Source organism: Gobio gobio (genome assembly GCF_949357685.1).
Source record: "Gobio gobio genome assembly, chromosome: 18".
In the NCBI taxonomy this organism is placed as follows: domain Eukaryota; kingdom Metazoa; phylum Chordata; class Actinopteri; order Cypriniformes; family Gobionidae; genus Gobio; species Gobio gobio.
The window spans coordinates 45,105,245-45,124,791 of NC_137111.1; the positions used below are offsets into that span (position 1 = coordinate 45,105,245).

General features: G+C 36.8%; 1 protein-coding gene across 2 annotated transcripts in view; it reads left to right on the top strand.

Moving 5' to 3' along the window:
- The window catches only part of mertka (c-mer proto-oncogene tyrosine kinase a), a 54,952-nt gene extending 38,257 nt beyond the window's left edge, over positions 1–16,695 (top strand). The window contains exons 10-20 of one of the 2 annotated variants that reach the window (XM_079843397.1): positions 349–490; positions 2,635–2,723; positions 2,808–2,903; positions 2,981–3,061; positions 5,096–5,188; positions 5,352–5,470; positions 5,568–5,677; positions 7,462–7,621; positions 8,328–8,464; positions 12,508–13,333; positions 15,508–16,695. In XM_079843397.1, coding sequence (XP_079699523.1) covers positions 349–490; positions 2,635–2,723; positions 2,808–2,903; positions 2,981–3,061; positions 5,096–5,188; positions 5,352–5,470; positions 5,568–5,677; positions 7,462–7,621; positions 8,328–8,464; positions 12,508–12,952 — 1,472 coding nt within the window. In that variant the 3' untranslated portion in view covers positions 12,953–13,333; positions 15,508–16,695. The remainder of the gene's footprint in view (positions 1–348; positions 491–2,634; positions 2,724–2,807; positions 2,904–2,980; positions 3,062–5,095; positions 5,189–5,351; positions 5,471–5,567; positions 5,678–7,461; positions 7,622–8,327; positions 8,465–12,507; positions 13,334–15,507) is intronic. The other variant, XM_079843398.1, reaches the window with a different exon arrangement.
- The last annotated feature ends 2,852 nt before the right edge of the window (positions 16,696–19,547 follow it).

Sequence of the window (19,547 nt, forward strand, 5' to 3'; positions counted from 1 at the left end):
AAACCTCTTTAAAAAATGTAGTTGATTAAATTAAAATAGTCTTGCAGCAGCCGGGAGGGATATTTGTTGGGAAAGAACCAAACGCTCATGAAGTTAAATCGCTCTTGTGTGATCTCAACATTTTGGACAACCAAAGAGAGTCATGAACAAAGGACACATCATCACCTGAATGACGAGAGGAACTCTGGGCTAAAATGCCATTAGTGAGATTCAAAGAATAGAGGATAATATTAATACTACTATTGTTTAGTATTCTGCTGACCTTTGTTAAAAGTACAAATGCCAGCCTTGTTGTTTATGCTGTTGATTATTAATGGTGCAGTGCATGCATGTGTGTTTTGCTTTCAGAATCGCCTGAGTCTCCATCCTCGACGCCAGTTCCCAATCGCCACGACTCTGTGTACATTGTGCTTGGAGTGATTTGCGGTTTCTGTCTGTTGTTGATGGTGATGTTTGGCGTTGTGTGGTTGCGCAGTCATTATTTTTTACCGTAAGTTTCTGTCACTTCTCTTTTTTTTCTTCAAAAATTACTCGATTACTTGAACACAGTTTCCTGTTCTTATTGTACGTGACTCATTAGTACGTTATCCCAAAGAAAAACAATTTTGTCATTGTTAGCTTTATAATGAAATGGCTGTTTACACCATTCAGGCATAACATTATGACCAGTGAAGTGAATAACACTGATTATCTCTTCATCACGGCTCCTGTAAGTGGGTGGGATATATTAGGCAGCAAGTGAACATTTTGTCCTCAAAGTTGATGTGTTAGAAGCAGGAAAAATGGGCAAGCGTAAGGATTTGAACGAGTTTGACAAGGGCCAAATTGTGATGGCCAGACGACTGGGTCAGAGCATCTCCAAAACTGCAGCTCTTGTGGGGTGTTTCTGGTCTGCAGTGGTCAGTCTCTATCAAAAGGTTTCTTTTACATCACGTGGATGGCTGGGTGCGTGTGCGTCGCTTACCTGGGGAACACATGGCACCAGGATGCACTATGGGAAGGCTGAACAAATACAATATTAGGTCATAATGTTATGCCTGATCGGTGTAAAATGGAAGCTTCTTTCCGTCACAGAATGAAAAATAAAAAGGTAACCGACTTTTTACTGTACCTCACAATTCTGACTTCTTTCCCTTGCAATTTGTGAGTTTATGTCTTATAATATCTTTCAATTGCAAGTTTATCTCTCAATATTCTGAGAAAAAAAGTCAGAATTGCAAGGTAAACTAACTTTTTTTCCCCCCTTAGAATTGTGAGAAGTCCCATCTTTCCCTTTGGTTGGCTAACGTTATTTAATTTACTCTACTTTTCACTGTCCGCATGCATTTTGTTTTCTTGTTATTATGTTTCGAAAGGCATTTTTTCACTGTAATTGTTGTTAAATATCACTGTGCTGTGCAGTTTTCAGACGTCTTTTCCAAATGTGAAAAAACAAGGGCTATTTTAGGGACCAGAGTATGTTCTTCTTATTAATGTACTTGGGACAAGAAATTGAAGGCTTCAGGAAAGAAAAGTAGGGGGAAGGTTGCAGTGCTCGGTCTGTAAAAACAGCATGGCTTCTTAGTAAAACAAAATTATGGAGGACAGAGTTAGCCAAAGCAGTGCTGAGCAAAGAGCTTCAAATTACCTCTGGTTGTTTGCAAGTGAGACTAACAACAACATCCCGTTTTCATCATACTCTGGAATCCTTGAACAGCCTCTGGCTGACTTTACCGATAATGTGCAGTGGGGGTTGTGGTAGCTTTGCAGTTAAAGATCCACCAAGTAATTAACCAGATGTTAACTATTCAAGGTCCTTTTTCAGGACTCCAGCCTGCATTTAAAATGACTGCAAATGAGGCAAACATTTAATTTGAAGTCTAATCTGCATTGGAAACAGACAGGAATACGAACTGTTTGCCGTGAGTTCTTCCTTTGTGCTCTGCATTGCAATATGTGAATAATAGTGGTAAAAATACCCACAATTCCTAGAGAATAATCAGAATAATGAAAATTGCATGTAAACGGGAGTGAAAAGGTTTGCTTGTGTCATGTGCGATTAAGTCCCAACTCTGATTATTGGAAATAATCACATTATTGGTGCACATGTAAACGTAGTCTAAATTATCTAGTTAAAGGTCAACTTTCATAAGAGAGTTTTGTTGTAATTAATGCTGAATAAAATAACATATTATAGTCAATTCATCCAAAAAGGAGGCAAAATAAACTAGGAAGAAATGCTTCAATTCAGCACTAAAGTGCATTTAATTTCTATTGCATTTTAGGATCCAGTGGCTTTTTTGTGTGTATGTGTAGTCTGTGTGTATGTGTAGACCGGCTTAGACCAGCATGAAGTTTTTTTTTTTTGCTGGTTAGTAGTACTGGTTTTGTGCTGATAGAGCTGGCTGTCGACTAGAAGCCGGTTGACCAAAGAGTTCCTGCTGGTTTTGTGCTGTTTAGGGTCAGCTATTTCAACAGATTTACAGCAACTTAATGTCAGCTTTTCAGCCTGAAACGTCATGAAATCCATGTTACTGTTAGTAGTTAATGATATGTTATGGGGAAATGTGCAAATTGTGACTCTGAATGATTTTTGTTTGTGTACTGTGTGGCTGTCATGTTTATGTATAAATATATCACTGGCGCCCTCTACAGGTGTTTGTTTGGTGCTGATGTCAAACTCACTCCTAACGTTGAGTACAGACCTCAGAGATCCTACAACCGCTCAGCCATCGAAATCACACGTATGTCAAGCATTGGTGGCATTTTTACAAACACTTGAAGATTTATAGTATTATAGATTATAAAGCATTTCTTCTTTGTTTTAGTTGCCAATCTGGGCATTAGCAGTGAGCTTCAGGCCAAACTCCAGGATGTGATGATCTTAAGGAACCTGCTGACCATCGGGAAAGTCCTCGGGGAAGGTGAGGACACAGTCTGGTGTTGTGTTGTGTTGCAGCTCATGTCAGATGGGTTTAATGACCTGAAGTCTCTTCTTTAGGTGAGTTTGGGTCTGTGATGGAGGGGCATCTCAGACAGCCTGATGGAACCTCTGAGAAAGTTGCTGTAAAGACCATGAAATGTAAGTTTTTGATTTCAAAGGAGAACATTTATTTTAGTTTGCATATTTCAGATTAAGATAAAGGCGGATACTTTTATTAAAGGGTTAGTTCACCCAAAAATGTAAATTCTGTCATTAATTACTCACCCTTATGTCGTTCGAGACCCGTAAGACCTCCGTTCATATTCGGAACACAAATGAAGATATTTTAGTTGAAAGCTGATGCTGAGAAAGGCTTCAGATAGGCCTCCATTGGCATTCAGTACATTTACACTCCCAAGACCGATAAAAGGCACTTAAAATGTCGTTACAAAGTCCATCTCACCACAGTGACTCTACAATAATCTTACGATGCGACGACAATAGTTTTTGTGCGCAAAAAAAAATCAATGTAACACCTTTATCCAGCTTGTTATTGCCTTCCGTGTGTGCCTCCACGACGCATGCGCGAGAATGACGTAGCGCCGGGGTTCGGTAATCCATGAAATGCACACTTAAGCCCCATTTTGAGCACTACGCCGAGACCTAAAGCACGATCAATGTAGAATCCAACAGCTTAGACACGCGCATCTTCCTCTGATTGTAAACAAATCACTTCTGGGTCATCTGTCCGAGCGCCGGATCTGCGTCATATTCTCGCGCATGCGTCGTGGAGGCACACACGGAAGGCAGTAACAAGTTGGAAAAAGGTGTTATTTAGATTTTTTTTTTGCGCACAAAAACTATTGTCGTCGCATCGTAAGATTATTGTAGAGTCACTGTGGTGAGATGGACTTTGTAACAATGTTTTAAGTGCCTTTTATTGGTCTTGGGAGTATAAGTGTACTGAATGCCAATGGAGGCCTATCTGAAGCCTTTCTCAGCATCAGCTTTCAACTAAAATATCTTCATTTGTGTTCCGAATATGAACGGAGGTCTTACAGGTCTCGAACGACATGAGGGTGAGTAATTAATGACAGAATTTTCATTTTTGGGTGAACTAACCCTTTAAGCGTTTAATTTAAAATTATTTATTTTTACTTTAAAAGTATTACATGTACTTATTATTATTATTATTATTATTATTATTATTATTATTATTATTATTAATAAAAATATAAATATTTAAGTTATACATACTTTATTTAAAATTATTTTGAAAGTATTACAATTATATTTTTTATTAAATTTTTAAAAAGTATAACAATTGTATTTATTGTTGTTAATATTATTATTAGTATTATTATCAATAGAAAATGTAAGTTTTTTTTTTATTAATATATTTATTTTTATTGAATTGTAAAAATAATTACATTTTATTTACTTATTTATTTATTTGATATTATTATTATATTTCGAAAATATATTTTTAAATATTTTATATTAAATTATTTGGAAAAAGTATTATATTTATTATTAATATTATTTTTATTTTATTTAAAAAGTATTACATATTTTAGTAATAATAATAATAACTGTTATTATATTTGTATTAAATTGTAAAATAAAATGTACCTTTTTATTTATTTATTTGATATTATTATTATTTGAAAAATATTTAAAATATTCAATTTTAAATTATTTGGAAAAAGTATTTTATTATTATTATTATTCATTTTATTTAAAAAGTATTACATATTTTAATAATAATTATTATTATTATTTAAGAAAATATTTTTTTAATTATTTGGAAAAAGTATTTTATTATTATTATTCATTTTATTTTATTTAATAAATATTACCTGTATTATTATTATTATTATTATTATTATTATTATTATTATTATTATTATTAGAAGTATTTTTTTAACATTTATTATTTATTTAATTTTTTATAATATTTATTATTGCATATTTTCATTTATTACTGATTTCGTTATTACCATATTTGCACCCAGATATTGTTTTTAATTATTTTTTATATATTTTTTTTTATTATTATTATTATCTTTACAGCTATAGATCTTTCCAATTATCTGCAAAGGCACTAAACTTATATTGTATGTGATATCTATATAACTAGAAGAGAAGAGAATAAAATATATGAAATAAAGCATTAATTTTGTCCTCTTTCAGTGGATAACTTCTCCCATAGAGAGATTGAAGAGTTTCTGAATGAAGCTGCTTGCATGAAGGATTTTCACCATCCTAATGTCATAAGACTCTTGGGTAAGGAACATGCATTATTGAACACACTAGAAATACTCATTATCAAATAGATTCTGATATTAATATTCTATTGTGTTTAAATCCATGATATGTTCAGGACAATATTATCAAAGCATATCCCTCATTCTTTATCTCTTGCTATAATGTTGATTTGTTCATGTAGGTGTTTGTTTAGAGGTGGGATCGGGACACTTTCCTAAACCAATGGTCGTGCTCCCCTTCATGGAGTACGGAGACTTGCATAGTTTCCTCCTCCGCTCGCGTCTAGAGGAAGACAGTGTGGTAAGATGCTGATTAAGCAGCATTATTATTCATCTACATGCATGAGCCAAACTGTGACGTTATCATGATCTAACGAGATTCTGTGTTGTGTTTTCAGTTTCTCCCTACGCAGATGCTCCTGAAGTTCATGATTGATATCGCTCTGGGAATGGAGTATCTCAGCAACAGAAACTTCCTACACCGGGACCTGGCAGCACGCAACTGCATGTATGAGTCCTGAAAGTTACCTTTTAAATCCAGCATTCAATGTGTTGTGTATGCCGGTTACCTAATTAATGTTAACCAGTTAAACTAAACTTGGTGAGCGAGATTATTCAATAATGTTTAAAGATTTCTATTTCAAATAAAGGCTGTTCATTTCAGCTTTCTATTCCACAAAAATATGAAGCAGCAAAACCGTTTTCAACATTAGCTATGTTTCCATCCACCTATTTATATGCGCATTTTGGGATATTGCATCAAAAAATGCTGAATGGAAATGCCAAGATGTGCATAATTTCTAAAAATGCGCTCATTTGAGTCGGATACATTTTCTGTCCGATACGAAAACATGCGCATATAATACGATGGAAATGCATTTACCGAATAAATTCCTCGATGCATAAAAAAAAAAATCTAATGACTTTTGCGATGTAACAGCATAACTGTACTAACCAGCGGAAAAATCTTGTTTGCAAAGCATCTGAAATGCTGTTTTGGCTGTTTTCAAAGATGCTCGGTATATTTCCCTCATGTATTTCTTACATGACTGCGTTCCCAAACAGCAGCATCTGCCTCTGAAAGCCAGACAACAAGTTTGAGACACATAAGTTTCTCTGAGACACAAATTTATTATATACGAAAATTATTATAAAAGGTGGCTTCTCCTGTTTCTTAGTGATTTTTTTAGCGGTAGTTTATCATGAAGTGTTCTCTTCGACTCAATGGATAGAGACAGAACGACACACGTCATAATCTGAAGGCCACGCCCACCGGGGGGGACAACAATCCAATGCTCTCCATTGACTTTGTATTGCGTGAAGCTCCTCCTTGTCATTTTTGACTTATAACAAAAAAACAGAACAATGTCTAAAAGCTGATATGTGACAAAGTGTACAGCAAATAAGCTAAACAAAACCCAGAATTTTTTATAAGCTGTCGACCCAAAAAATGAACTTTTAAGGACACAAAAGTGTATACAGGCAATTGAGAACTGCACCCACTGGAGGGGAACATAATCAGAGACAGTAAATATAATATATAAAACTGACATTTGGATATTTTACTTACCAGTGACTAAATGTTAACTGCACGCATAGGCATACTGAGTGTCAGGATCCCAAAATTGACCCATTCTTCCTGCTGAAGCTTCACGTCTTATTGCCTGTATCCACTTTTGTCTCCTTAAACTCTCGTTTTTTTGGGTCGATAGCTTATAAAAACTTACATTCTGTGTTTGTTTAGCTTGTTTGCTGTACACCTTGTCACACATCAGCTTTTAGACATTGTTCTGTTTATTGTTATAAGTCTGAAATGACAAGGAGGAACTTCACGCCCCCCCCCATTACGCCCGGTGTGGACGTCTCTGTGGAAATGGTGCTTTATTCGCAAATGTTTTATGCGATATTGCAATTTTGTGCACAAGTTACATTCACAACTTTGGATGGAAACATAGCTATTGATACAAAATGTTTCTTAAGCAGTAAATATTAGAGTGATTTCTGAAGGATCATGTGACACTGAAGACTGGAGTAATGATGCTGAAAATTCAGCTTTGATCACAGGAATAAATTACACTAACATTTATTCACAAAGAAAACAGTTATTTTAAATTGTAATAATATTTCACAATATTACTGTTTTTACTGTATTTTTAAATGCAGCTCTGGAAAACATAAAAAATCTTATGACCCCCAAAATTGTAATGGTAGCGTGGTGGATTTTATCACTGTTTATTTGAACCTTAGTCTCAGTGTTTGTTTCAAGCAATTTACGTTCTTTGTTTCATCCAGGTTGCGTGACGACATGAGCGTGTGTGTTGCTGATTTTGGCCTGTCAAAGAAAATCTACAGTGGTGACTATTACAGACAGGGCCGGATAGCCAAGATGCCTGTCAAATGGATCGCAGTTGAAAGCCTCGCTGACAGAGTCTTCACAGTGAAAAGTGATGTGGTAAGAACTGTCTTCACAGCCTCTTCTTAGCTCTGGTTTATTCAAAGTCGTGAGAGAAAGTGCTGTTTTTAGACTCTACAGCTGCTCGTAGTTCCTTTGTAGTTCCTTTTATTTCACACAAACTACGTTCATTTGTTGTTTAAATTGTTTTGAAAGATGTCTCTTCTGCTCCTCAAGGCTGCATTTATTTGATCGTAAAAACAGTAATATTCTGAAATATTATTACTATTTAAAGTAATAGTTTTCTATTTAAATATATATTAAAATGTAATTTATTCCTGTGATCAAAGCTGAATTTTCAGCATCATTACTCCAGTCTTCAGTGTCACATGATCCGTCAGAAATCATTCTGATATGCTGATTTTTCATCAATGTTGAAACAGTCGAGCTGGTTCATATTTTTGTTGAAACGGATACATTTTCCAGCATTATTTGATTAATAGAAAGTTCAAAAGAACAGCCTTTATTTGAATTAGAAATCTTTTGTAACATTATAAATGTCATTTTTGATCATTTAATCCATCCTTGCTGAATAAAAGTATAACAATCTTACTGACCTCAAACTTTTAACTGTAACTTTGGTACAGGAAATGTATGTTTATATGACACAGAGCTCTCATTGATAAGCTTTAGACCATAGTCAGGGTTTTGGATGTTTGTTGATGTTCAGTTGTTAATGTTTATTATCTCTCTATGTCCTGTTTAGTGGGCTTTTGGAGTGACCATGTGGGAAATAGCCACTCGAGGCATGAACCCATACCCTGGAGTGCAAAACCATGAGATTTACGATTATCTCCTTGATGGAAACCGACTGAAACAACCGAACGACTGTCTTGACGAACTGTGAGTTTTTAAAATGTCTGTCATGCCTACCTTTTTCTTGGAGAAAACTTGTATCCAGTCCAAAACTGTTAGTTAACATGAAATAAAAATTGAACCTATTTACGTTTTTTAATATGCATTACTTTACCGCATGTGTTAAGGTGCATAATTCATTAGTATATTATTCTAAAAGACAAAAGTTTGTTCTTTATCCAAATATAACAGATTTAAGGCCCTTTCACACCGGACGCATAACGAAAAAGAGAAGCGGAAAAAAATTTATATTTAGTGTGCGAATAGTTCGCGTCAAAACCATTCAACATCAGCCGCGACGCGAGTTTGTGACGTCTGACGTGAAGACGAGCTTTTCATTTTATTTAAAAGACGAAAAGAAGGTATTGGGTGCACCCAGTCTTAAAGAACAGAGAGTCTGAAGGGGAGTATGCTAATCTTGTGCAGGAGCTAAAACTTTATCGTGGCCGGTTCCACACTTACTTTCAAGTGTCCGTGGGATAATTTGTGGAGCTCGAGAGCGAGACCGTAGCATCGCATCTGACGACACACACACACTCTTCAGGAACCAATCGATCTGGAGCAGCTGTGTTTCCAGTTGAGTCACAATGTAAACATTTAAGTGCCTCAGTTGTACTGACGGAAACACATTCACTTTCCATAGTCGCGGACACAATTGGGTTATAAAAAAAATCAAGTTTTAACTCAAAAGGTTGTTATTGTTGTCTGTAGCCTACAGTGGGCAAACGCATCTGTACAGCTGTAACTACAACTACAGCTGTAATCTCATGAGAAATGCGATACCTGGCAAAGGTTAATGTTGATTGAATAGCTAATGACATCAACTGGACATTTTGTGACCTCTGTTTCCTTGTATGTGATTGGTTGAAGCCTTTTCTGTTGCAGCGAGTGTTCTAAAAAAACGACATTGAAACGGAAAAAAAAAATTTCGCCGCAGCACATTCGCATTCGGTGTGGAAGCTCTCATTAGTCTCACAAACAGCTGATCAAAAAATAAAACCATTGCGCGAATTATTTGCGCGTCAAAATCGCGTCCAGTGTGAAAGGACCTTTTTGCACCGGAAACAACTTTGTTTGCATTAATTTGAAAATACATCTTAAACATTTAGCTTCTCAGGTTAATTTATCTTGTTTCAAGTGCCTCTATTATTCTTTTGTCAGATATTAGCTTTCATGCAGTGTGTAATGTAGCCGTTTGTGAAAGTAAAAGGTCTGTTTTAAAGATCAAAATGCAGGATAAATGAAGTTTTTTTTTTCTCCCAAATGAAAGAAGTGATTCTGAACTGCCTCAAATGAGTCGTCACTAATTGTAATCTTACTTCCTGCACAAACCTATGTAGGTTTGTAACAAATTTGCATAATGCTAGTGACTGACGCTAGAGGTTGCGGCCTTTATCCTCCTTGTTATAGTGTCCGACTCTCATGCCGGCGGACCCGGGTTTGAGTCCCTCTTACAGTGGGCGGTTCGAACAGAAGGGGTTACACTAGCCCATGGTCCTATGATAAACGTCTGCTTTGATCCGCCCTCAAATACTGTAGTTGTAGCTGAGACTTGAAGAGTTTGGTTTGTGTTGTCGACATGTCGAGAAAAAGCAAATCCGCTTTGCTGCACTTCCGAAGGATGAGGACTCTCGATTTAATTGATATGGAAAAATCAAACGCCATCGTTACTGTTTGAATCACTGTTTATCAAGTGCTAAGGAAGACCTGAAATCAGTGTTAATTTCGTCAACAACCTTTTTTCACTGATGAAAACGAGACGATAACTAAATAAAAACGAGGCGGTTCAATCAATGAATAGCGCACATTTATGCTAGGTAATTGTTTATTAACTAATGCTGAGGTTTATTTTGGGATGTTTATATGGTAATATGTTTTAGATGGTTGTAACAATACATATTTTATCTCCCTCATCTGAACTTGAATGAGCAGCCAGCGCATACATTTCAAAATAAGAGTCCCGGTGTAATTCGAGCTTGTTTATAATTACTTGTTTATAAAGTCACGCGTTTTATATATATATATATATATATATATATATATATATATATATATATATATATATATATATATATATATATATATATATATATATATATATATATATATATATATATATATATATATATATATATATATATATATATATATATATATATATATATATATATATATATATATATATATATATATATATATATATACACACATACACGTTTTTGGTTACACAATAAACTGTATTTAATTTAATTCCCATTTAATTCATAGTCAGGAGGAAAGACTAAGAATAGTATTTGACACATATTATTCAACTAAAACCATTAAACAATTTAAATAAATGTAAACTGAAATAAAAAATAAATAAACTTAGACTTATTTGAAGATTTAGCTTAACCTGATATACTAACTAAAACTAAGAAATACAACATTATAAAAGCTATACAGATGTAAAAAAACAAAAAAAACTAACAAAGTGAACTGAACTCTCATGTATTTTTGCTAGTGCTGTCAAACGATTAAAATATTTAATCGCGATTAATCGCATTAATGTCATAGTTAACTCACAATTAATCACAATTAATCGCACATTTTTATTTATTCTAAATGTCCCTTGATTTCTTTTTGTCCCATTATTTTTTCTTATTTTAATGCTCTTCTCAACATAGAAAAGTGGATCGGCTTGCTTTGTTCAAATGTTTGTTTTATTGAAAACAACATTGGCATACTTTAGTGTTCGATTTCACACCAACATTCTCACTTGGAGCAAATAATCTCACACAATGTAACACTGCCCATCAATAAAAGGGTGAAACAAATACTTTGTTGCACAAACAGCCCCTTCAACAGCCCTTTCTAAGGGATCAAAACAGGGTGATACAAAATAAAATTACAAAGTGCTCATGCAAGGTAAACTAGGACTCCGCCTATAGTGCAGTTAAACCAGGGGTCGCCAACTAGCGGACTCCGGTCCGAATCCGGACCGCGAAGCCTTTTGACGTAATGAAACAGTTAACGTTGCGATGCTCAGTTACTACGTTCAGACCCAGACGCGCGGTCAAGCATGCAGTGAAGAAGAGACTGATGGTGCGTTCACACCGGACGCGAATGACGCGACATGCACGCCGCTTAATCCGCGCCGCAGAATGTCTATTTGCGTCTTTGCATTGACTTAAATCACTCGCGCAAAACGCTTCATTCGCGTCCGGTGTGAATGCACCATCAGAGCAGAAAGCAGCGCTCAAGACAAGCACTTTTAGTTGAAGACCCCTGAGTTAAACCATGGCTTAATACGTTTCTCATTTCGGCGTCTCATGCTTGCCATCCACGTCTACTCTTTTAATGGCCCAAACGAGTGCGGGCAGCCGCAGCGTGCCTGATGTTTTGTTTCCGGTCTAGCTACATCCGGAGTGGTGTTGTAGTTTTTCTAACGTTACTAGTTGTTGCAACAGCATGTGAAAAAACTACAAAGTTTGTTAGACCAAAAAGAACGTTAATCTCGCGATAAAAAAATTGACGCCGTTAAAATAGGTTTGCGTTAACGTCGTTAATAACGCGTTTAACTGACAGCACTAATTTTTGCACTTGAACGGTCAAAAACACAATTATGTCAAAATGTCGGTTTTGACATGTATTCAAGTAACAGTCGGTTATGTAATCTTAAATGCTCAATGAATGCATTACAATTGAACTAAACTCAGTTGAATTTAATCTACTGTAGTTTCAGTGAAAAGACTATGACTAAAACTAAATTAAAATTTGCTGTCAAAATGAACACTGGCTGAAATTCAGATAAGGTAATAGCACTGTAAGTGGACTAAGGAGCCATTTGTTGTAGTTCTTGGAAAGTGGATTCTGTTAAATGAAATATCTCCCTTTGGAGTGACTTTGAAATCTTGCAGATCTTTTTTTTATGCTCAAACAGCCACATTACACACTGACTAAAGTTGAAAAAGTAAAAAAAAACATAATAGGATCCCTTTAAGTAAATATGATCTAACTATCAAAACTTGTCTTGTGCTCTGGTGTTTCAGGTATGATATCATGTTCAGCTGTTGGAGCGCAGATCCGGTGGACCGACCCGACTTCACACAGGTCAGGAAGAGGCTGGAGAATCTGGCAGGGAAACTTCCTCCGGTTTCCAACAGGAGGGACATCATCTACATCAACACCAGCTTCCCTGAGGAGGAAGACAACGAGAGACCCTGCATGGCGGCGGAGGGCCCTGTGCTGACATCCTCACCCTCCTGCAGTCGCCAGACCATGGACACCGCAGTAGTGAAGGCGGACGTTCATGAGAGCACAGACGCAGAGGACGACCGCTACGTTGTTGTCATATCCAATGGGGAGCATGCGGCGAGAACTTCTGTTGATACGCCTCTATTGAATCACAGACTCTTGGAACAGGACAGTGGCGAAACGGTTGGGAACGTGACGGAGACGCAGCAAACATCTAGTGACACGACACGTTTGCTCTGATGGAGAGTTGCATGAACTTGAAATGCATCAGAAATGTGACTTTTTTGGGTGGTGTTCAACTACAGTGTGCCTTTTCTGCATCAACAAACGGAATATGGTCAGAGAAACAGTGCCAAACACACACCATCGTTTGAGTTAATGTCATTGTGATGGGCAGGACGGCATACTCAAACATACAGATCAACGGTTTGAAAGCATCACAGAGACGCTGTTACACTTTACTGAGGAATAAACGCATGAATGCTTTAATTATAGTCTGTATGTTAACGGGATAGTTCATCTAAAAATTTAAATCCTGTCATTATTTACTCACCCTCATGTCGTTCCAAACCCGTAAGACCTTCAGAACACAAATGAAGATCTTTGTGATGAAATCTGAGAGCTCTCTGACCCCTCCATAGACAGCAATTTAATTAACACTTTCAATGTCAGAAAGGAATTAAAAACATCTTTAAAATAGTCCATGTGATTACAGTGGTTCAACCTTAAAGGTGCACTATGTAAGTTTTCCGTCCACTAGAGGTTGCCTATTCAAAACAAGGTGTAGTTTGATGACGCCAGGTTTGAGCGCAGAATCTTGGGACATGTGGTCTTCACCTCACAGCCGGTGGAAAGCAATCGGGATAGGACTCGGGCAGAAATCATGTTGATGGATGTGATTATTAACGTTACTGTAGTACAGAGTCCTGCACGGGTCCGATTTTGTAAATCCGCACCCGCCCGTACCCGCAGTGCTTAAAACCGCATCCGACCCGTTTTCCCACAACAGCACTAAATAAAATCCGCACCCGACCCGACCTGCTTAAAATAGAACCGACACCCGACACGCACCTGCAATAAAATCAGTTTAGCATATCACATTATAGACACACTTACAAAAATGTTTATTGCCAGCATACAGAAGTGATTACACGACCATTAACACAAGGACTATTAACTTCAGCCGGGACATTCTAAAACGCTTAACGTGAAAAACGCTTAATGTAGGTAAGACACTGTTATTAAGAGACCAAACTCAGTATACGTTATTAGTATTATGTTTACGATGTACAAAAAATCAGATGAGCCCAGAATATGAACGCAACGCATTTAATTACACGTTAAGCGTTTTCCTTAACGTGGCTTAATGTAGGCTACTAAGACCAAACTCAGGAAACTTAACAAAAATAGTAAAATACTGTTTGATAGAACTGCGTGTGCTTGGTTTGTTACCACAGTTATCTGCGTGCTTCCACAGCGATGAAGTTCCACATTTGTGGCTATCTTTTCTTCAACTCCTCATGATCCATCTCGACGACTGCAGTGCAGGCATATCGCGCGCGGTTGTGATTCTTCTGGGAGGGCGCGCGGCCACAAATAAACTGATATGGATTTGAAATAATTTTATCAACTTGAAATACAGGCAAGGCGTATTTTTGTATATGCATATTTTTAGGAACACATCTACAATATACATGCATATATTTTTATATATAGGCCTATATTCGTTTGCACGTGACTGTTTAAAACCCGTGTTTAGACCCTGTTCTCCCTTGTCCGACCTGCACCCGTATCCGACACAGTAGGATGTTTTTCACCCGTTTCAGCAATATTCGCGGGTCACCCGTCGGGTACCCGCGCCCATGCAGGACTCAGCTGTAGTCTGAAGCAGAGCAGGACGAGTGTTGTGGAGCTGAGGAACCGCTGGAGCGATTGTTAATAAGATGAACGCAACACATGCCTCGCGAGCAGCGGGACTTTTATTATGCCACAGTCGTCGGCGCCACTTCCGCTTTTCCGGTCATGAGTGTGAGGTAACGCAGCTCTGATGATCATATTAGACACATCTGAGTGTGTTGATGATGTTATGACGTTACTCTGTGTGTTCCCTCGGTGGCTGCTATGACACTTGTTCACACTGCAGTGAGAGTAAAGCGTTTCTGAAAAATAAAACAAGAAACCGAGGGGAACGCAGATATGATGTCATCGACAGGCGACTCCCGCACACATCCCGGTTCCTCGGTTAAAATAGCAATTTTCTCACGATTTACAAATAGTAACATTTGGGATATTGTAAGTACTCAACTGAACAAAATATATAACACTGGCCTAGTGGTTTTTGGATAATTTAATGAAAATATTTTAACATAGTGCACCTGTTATGAAGCGACAAGAATACTTTTTGTGCGCAAAAATAATGACTTTATTCAATATTTTATTTTTGTCTGTGTCAGCCTCTAATGCTGGCATAGTGTAACCAGTGCTCAACATTGGCCAGCTCCTGCATCAGCGTCACATCGCTGCGCTCACATGAACAGCATCGGCCAATGGTAAGCCGGCATTCTGATGTAGCGCTTTGAAAGAGCTGCACTGTATTTACTACGTCAACAGAGTCGGAGATGGACACAGACGAGAAGAGATCGTTATTTTTCGGGGGGGTTTGCGCACAATTATTCTCGCCGCTTTGTAACATTAAGGTTGAACCACTGGAGTCACATGGACTATTTTAAATATTTCTTTACTACCTTTCTGGACATTGAAAGTGGTGATTAAATTGCTGTCTATGGAGGGGTCAGAGAGCGTATAATTATAACACAGGCAGTGTGCGATCTCAGAGATTATAATTTGTGTTCTGAAGATGAACGATTCTAACGGGTTTGGAACGACATGATGGTGTGTAAATAATGACAGAATTGGGTGAACAATCCCTTTAAATAGATCAAACTTGCTGTTCTTGTAAGAAGACTGAAGAAAAATATGAAGCAGCACAACTGTTTTCATCATTGATAATAATCAGAAATGTTTCTTGAGCATCAAATCCTCATATTAGAGTGATTTCTGAAGGATCATGTGACTGAAGACTGGAGTAATGATGCTTTGATCACAGAAATAAATTACACTTTACAATATATTCGCATAGAAAACGGCTATTGTAAATTGTAAGATTTCACAGTATTTTACTGTATTTTTTATCACATAAATGCAGTCTTGGTGAGCACAAGACATAATCCCCCCCCCCCCCCCCCCCCCACCCCCAAAAAAAAATCCTTAGAAACAAATCTTACTAACCGCAAACATCGGAACAGTATTGTACATTATGTCAGTAGCTATTGTAAACAATTTCATCTCTTGCAGAATGACAAAAAGCCTTGTGGCATGTTTGACCTCAGACAGTCTTTCTGACCCTAAACTCACCCAGTTGACCTGGTCAGAAAGCTCTCCCATGGTGTTGTCTTTGCCTTAATGCATGTTAACGCACAGGCCGAGTAACTGTGATGCTACAAATGTTATAAAACAAGTATTTTTCAGAAGTGAAGAGGAGACAAGTTTCCTTTTGTAATGTAATTGTCTTCAGAAGTGTTATAAAATTAAGCTACATTATGATTTTGTGAACTTTCTTTTCGCATAGAATCCGATTTGTATATTAGAAATGCATTGTGTAAATATAAAGGACGAGCTCTTTTTCTATATATAGTGTTTTTTACATTTTAACTTAGAAGTTAAACTGACATGAAGGAAATCTGTGGGAGAAATGTTCGACTGTTGTGTGAAGTCATTTATATTACTGTTCCTTTTGATTGCGGTACAATAGCAATATCTATATTAATTTGAGGTTGTTATAAAAGTGTGCAATTTATTACTGCCATTATGAACAATATCTTATTAAATACTTCTAACAAAATGACATTTGCTTTGAGGTGTTGTATGAATTGTTTTTGGCCCTAAATGAAACCTTTATGAGCCCATAAATGTCAACTTGGACTAACTAGCCTAATAGTCTGAATGAGCCATTTAATAATATTTATTTACCATTAATATGAGAAGCTGTCACTCAGAAATGTTTAATTTAGATTTTTTTTTTTGCATAGCACTGAAAATCTGTTGTTTACTGTGAGTTCATCAATCGAGAAGTATCACAATATAAAGACATACAAGGTGCAAGTTTTACAACATTTTCATTTGCAGATAATATTTCACCTCATTCAAATCTGATTAGCTGCAATTAAAGGAAGGAAATATGTTTTATTAGGGTCCAAGCACCTGTTGTTTCCCTCAAGCCCTCCAGCACCACCAACTGTCCAAATTATCACTTTATCATGAAGATTAAATCCAACAGTGTTATTTGTTGCTATTGTTTTAGGCTATATACATCTAGTAAAATCCAAACGTAGCCTAATTCAAAATGTTTAGTTTTTTTAAATGCGCACAAACTCTTTTACTAGAGTGAGAAAAGTAATGAAGTAAGAACAATTTAAAACTGTTTTCATATTGATATACACATTTACATTAATGTTCCAGTTTCATTAATGACGCACTGAAATTACATAAAGTCTTTACTCAGAATTTAAACAAAAATTATATGAATATAGATAGACATGTGGAGGTGCTACTCTGATCAGTTTTCCTCTGACACACTGTTTTAATGACAGATAGGTAATTCCAATAATTCCTCTTTAAACTAAACTGCAGATCTCATGGTATGACAAAATAATGTTTTAGTGAGAACGATGATCAGTGATGCACACTTACTTCGATATCAGATTAAAATAACATTTGGCCCGTGGAAATTAATGAATAAACTTTTTTTTTTTTATATATCTGAGAAGTATTTTATACAATTTAGTTTTTATGGATATTTTGATATATTTATTCTAAAACATAAAAAAGATATTGGATGATTGTCAGCAATGTACTGTGTAAGGCACAAATGGCATTTATAGTCTGTATCTAATATTTTTTGTTATAATGTCTTGTACCTTTGACAGTGTTAAACATGGTATCACGTGGATGGTAATGTGCATGCAAATTAGGTTATGCATAGTAAAACTAGACGTTGTAAGCTCCATATATGGTGATTTCAGGGATGAGACGGGGTGGAGATGCACGTAACACAATCTTCTGCTAGCTGTGATTTATAAAGGGATTTTTGCGCATGTTCTGAAGTACACATGGTTTTATAAATTTTTTGTGCGTTCGCAAAATATATCTTTTGTGCGTACGTACACTTTTAGTAAGGTTTATACGCAAAGTTTTATAAATGAGACCCTATTTTTTGTTTTTTGGTCCGGACCAAACGAACCGAACTACAAGTGTGAACGCACTTAAAGGGGCTATATGCAACTTTTCCCCCAAATAAACGTAACAATAGCCTTTTTATTCTACCATTTATGACTCAAACATCTCCTGATGAGCATACTGACACCTTGTCCGCTCACAGTGGGTGCACCTATAAGCCTGTATCCTATTTTTCCTATTTTCTGTTGGGTCGGATTTTTCCCGCGCTGTCTGCGGATGTGACGTCAAAACCGCTGCGAGAGCGAGCAGAAAATAAGAGCAGTTCTGTTTTTTGGCCACAGGTGTCAGTCGCGACTTTAAATTTCAGAAAAACGCATATAGCCCCTTTAATGAATCACGGGTGTGTTTTGGCCATAATGAGCAATAAACCAATCAGAGTCTCGTCTCCCATTCCCTTTAAAAGCCAGTTGTGTTTGCACCATGGCGGATTCGCTATTTACATGGTGGAATTCGCGAGCGGAAAGATTGAATGCTTCTGGCCACAAGTGCATTTGCTATTTAAACAATGTGGTGCTGGACGTGAAAATGATAACAGTGTCGGGCTGAAACTAGCAAAAAACACTTCTGTAACGCTTTAGCGTATTCAGACCAAACTTGGTCATTACAAGCATGACCTGAGGCTACATACTGTTTCGGTGCAGCGCCACCTACTGGTCCAGAGATACGGAAAAAGGCTATTTTTGCTTCTTACTTCTGAACGATTTGCGCGTTAGATTTGGAGCAGCATGCCGAGTCAAATTTTATCAAAATAATTTCATATCGGCCATTTTGAATTTTGTAGTAAAATGCTTTTTTTTTTTTTTACACATTAGTATATCATTACGAAACTCAGTACGGGCCTGATTTTAATGCATGGTCTGAAGTACATGGCAGGTGCACTTAGGGCGTGTCCAAATCCACTTTTGCTAGATTATGGAAAAACGAAACGCTTCTGGGCGCAAGTGCATTTGCTATTTAAACAACATGGTGCTGGACGTGAAAATGATAACTGTGTCGGGCTGAAACTAGCAAAAAACACTTGCGTCACATTGCGCCGGGCGTATGATAGGGCACTGTCATCGGCACAATGCCCTGAAGAGGAGCCTGAGAGGTTTCAGCCAGCGCCACCTACTGGTAAAATCAAATATTCACATGCTTATAACTTTGGATTTGGTTTACTTATTTTCTCCTTAGATTCCTGAATCCTTGCCGAGACCAACGATACCAAACATGCTAGGCTTTGCCTTATGGTTTGTGCAATGTTGTGATTTAGCGTTTAAACAACTTTTGCAAATATCTTTGAAACCGTTAGTCCGATCGAGACGAAATCATCGGAATCATGGGTTGTTGCCTAATACATTACTATCCAAATATCAAAATTTTGCTAGAGATGCAAAGTCGGCTGTGGGTCATATGTGCTCATAAATATAAATGTCTATAACTCCTAAACAAAATTAGATATTTTCACCAAATTTGACGCTTATGTATGGAGGACACAAAAAGCAGAGGGACTGCACCTCTTGGTGGTGCTATAATTGAACAAAACATGGAATTGGTTCCA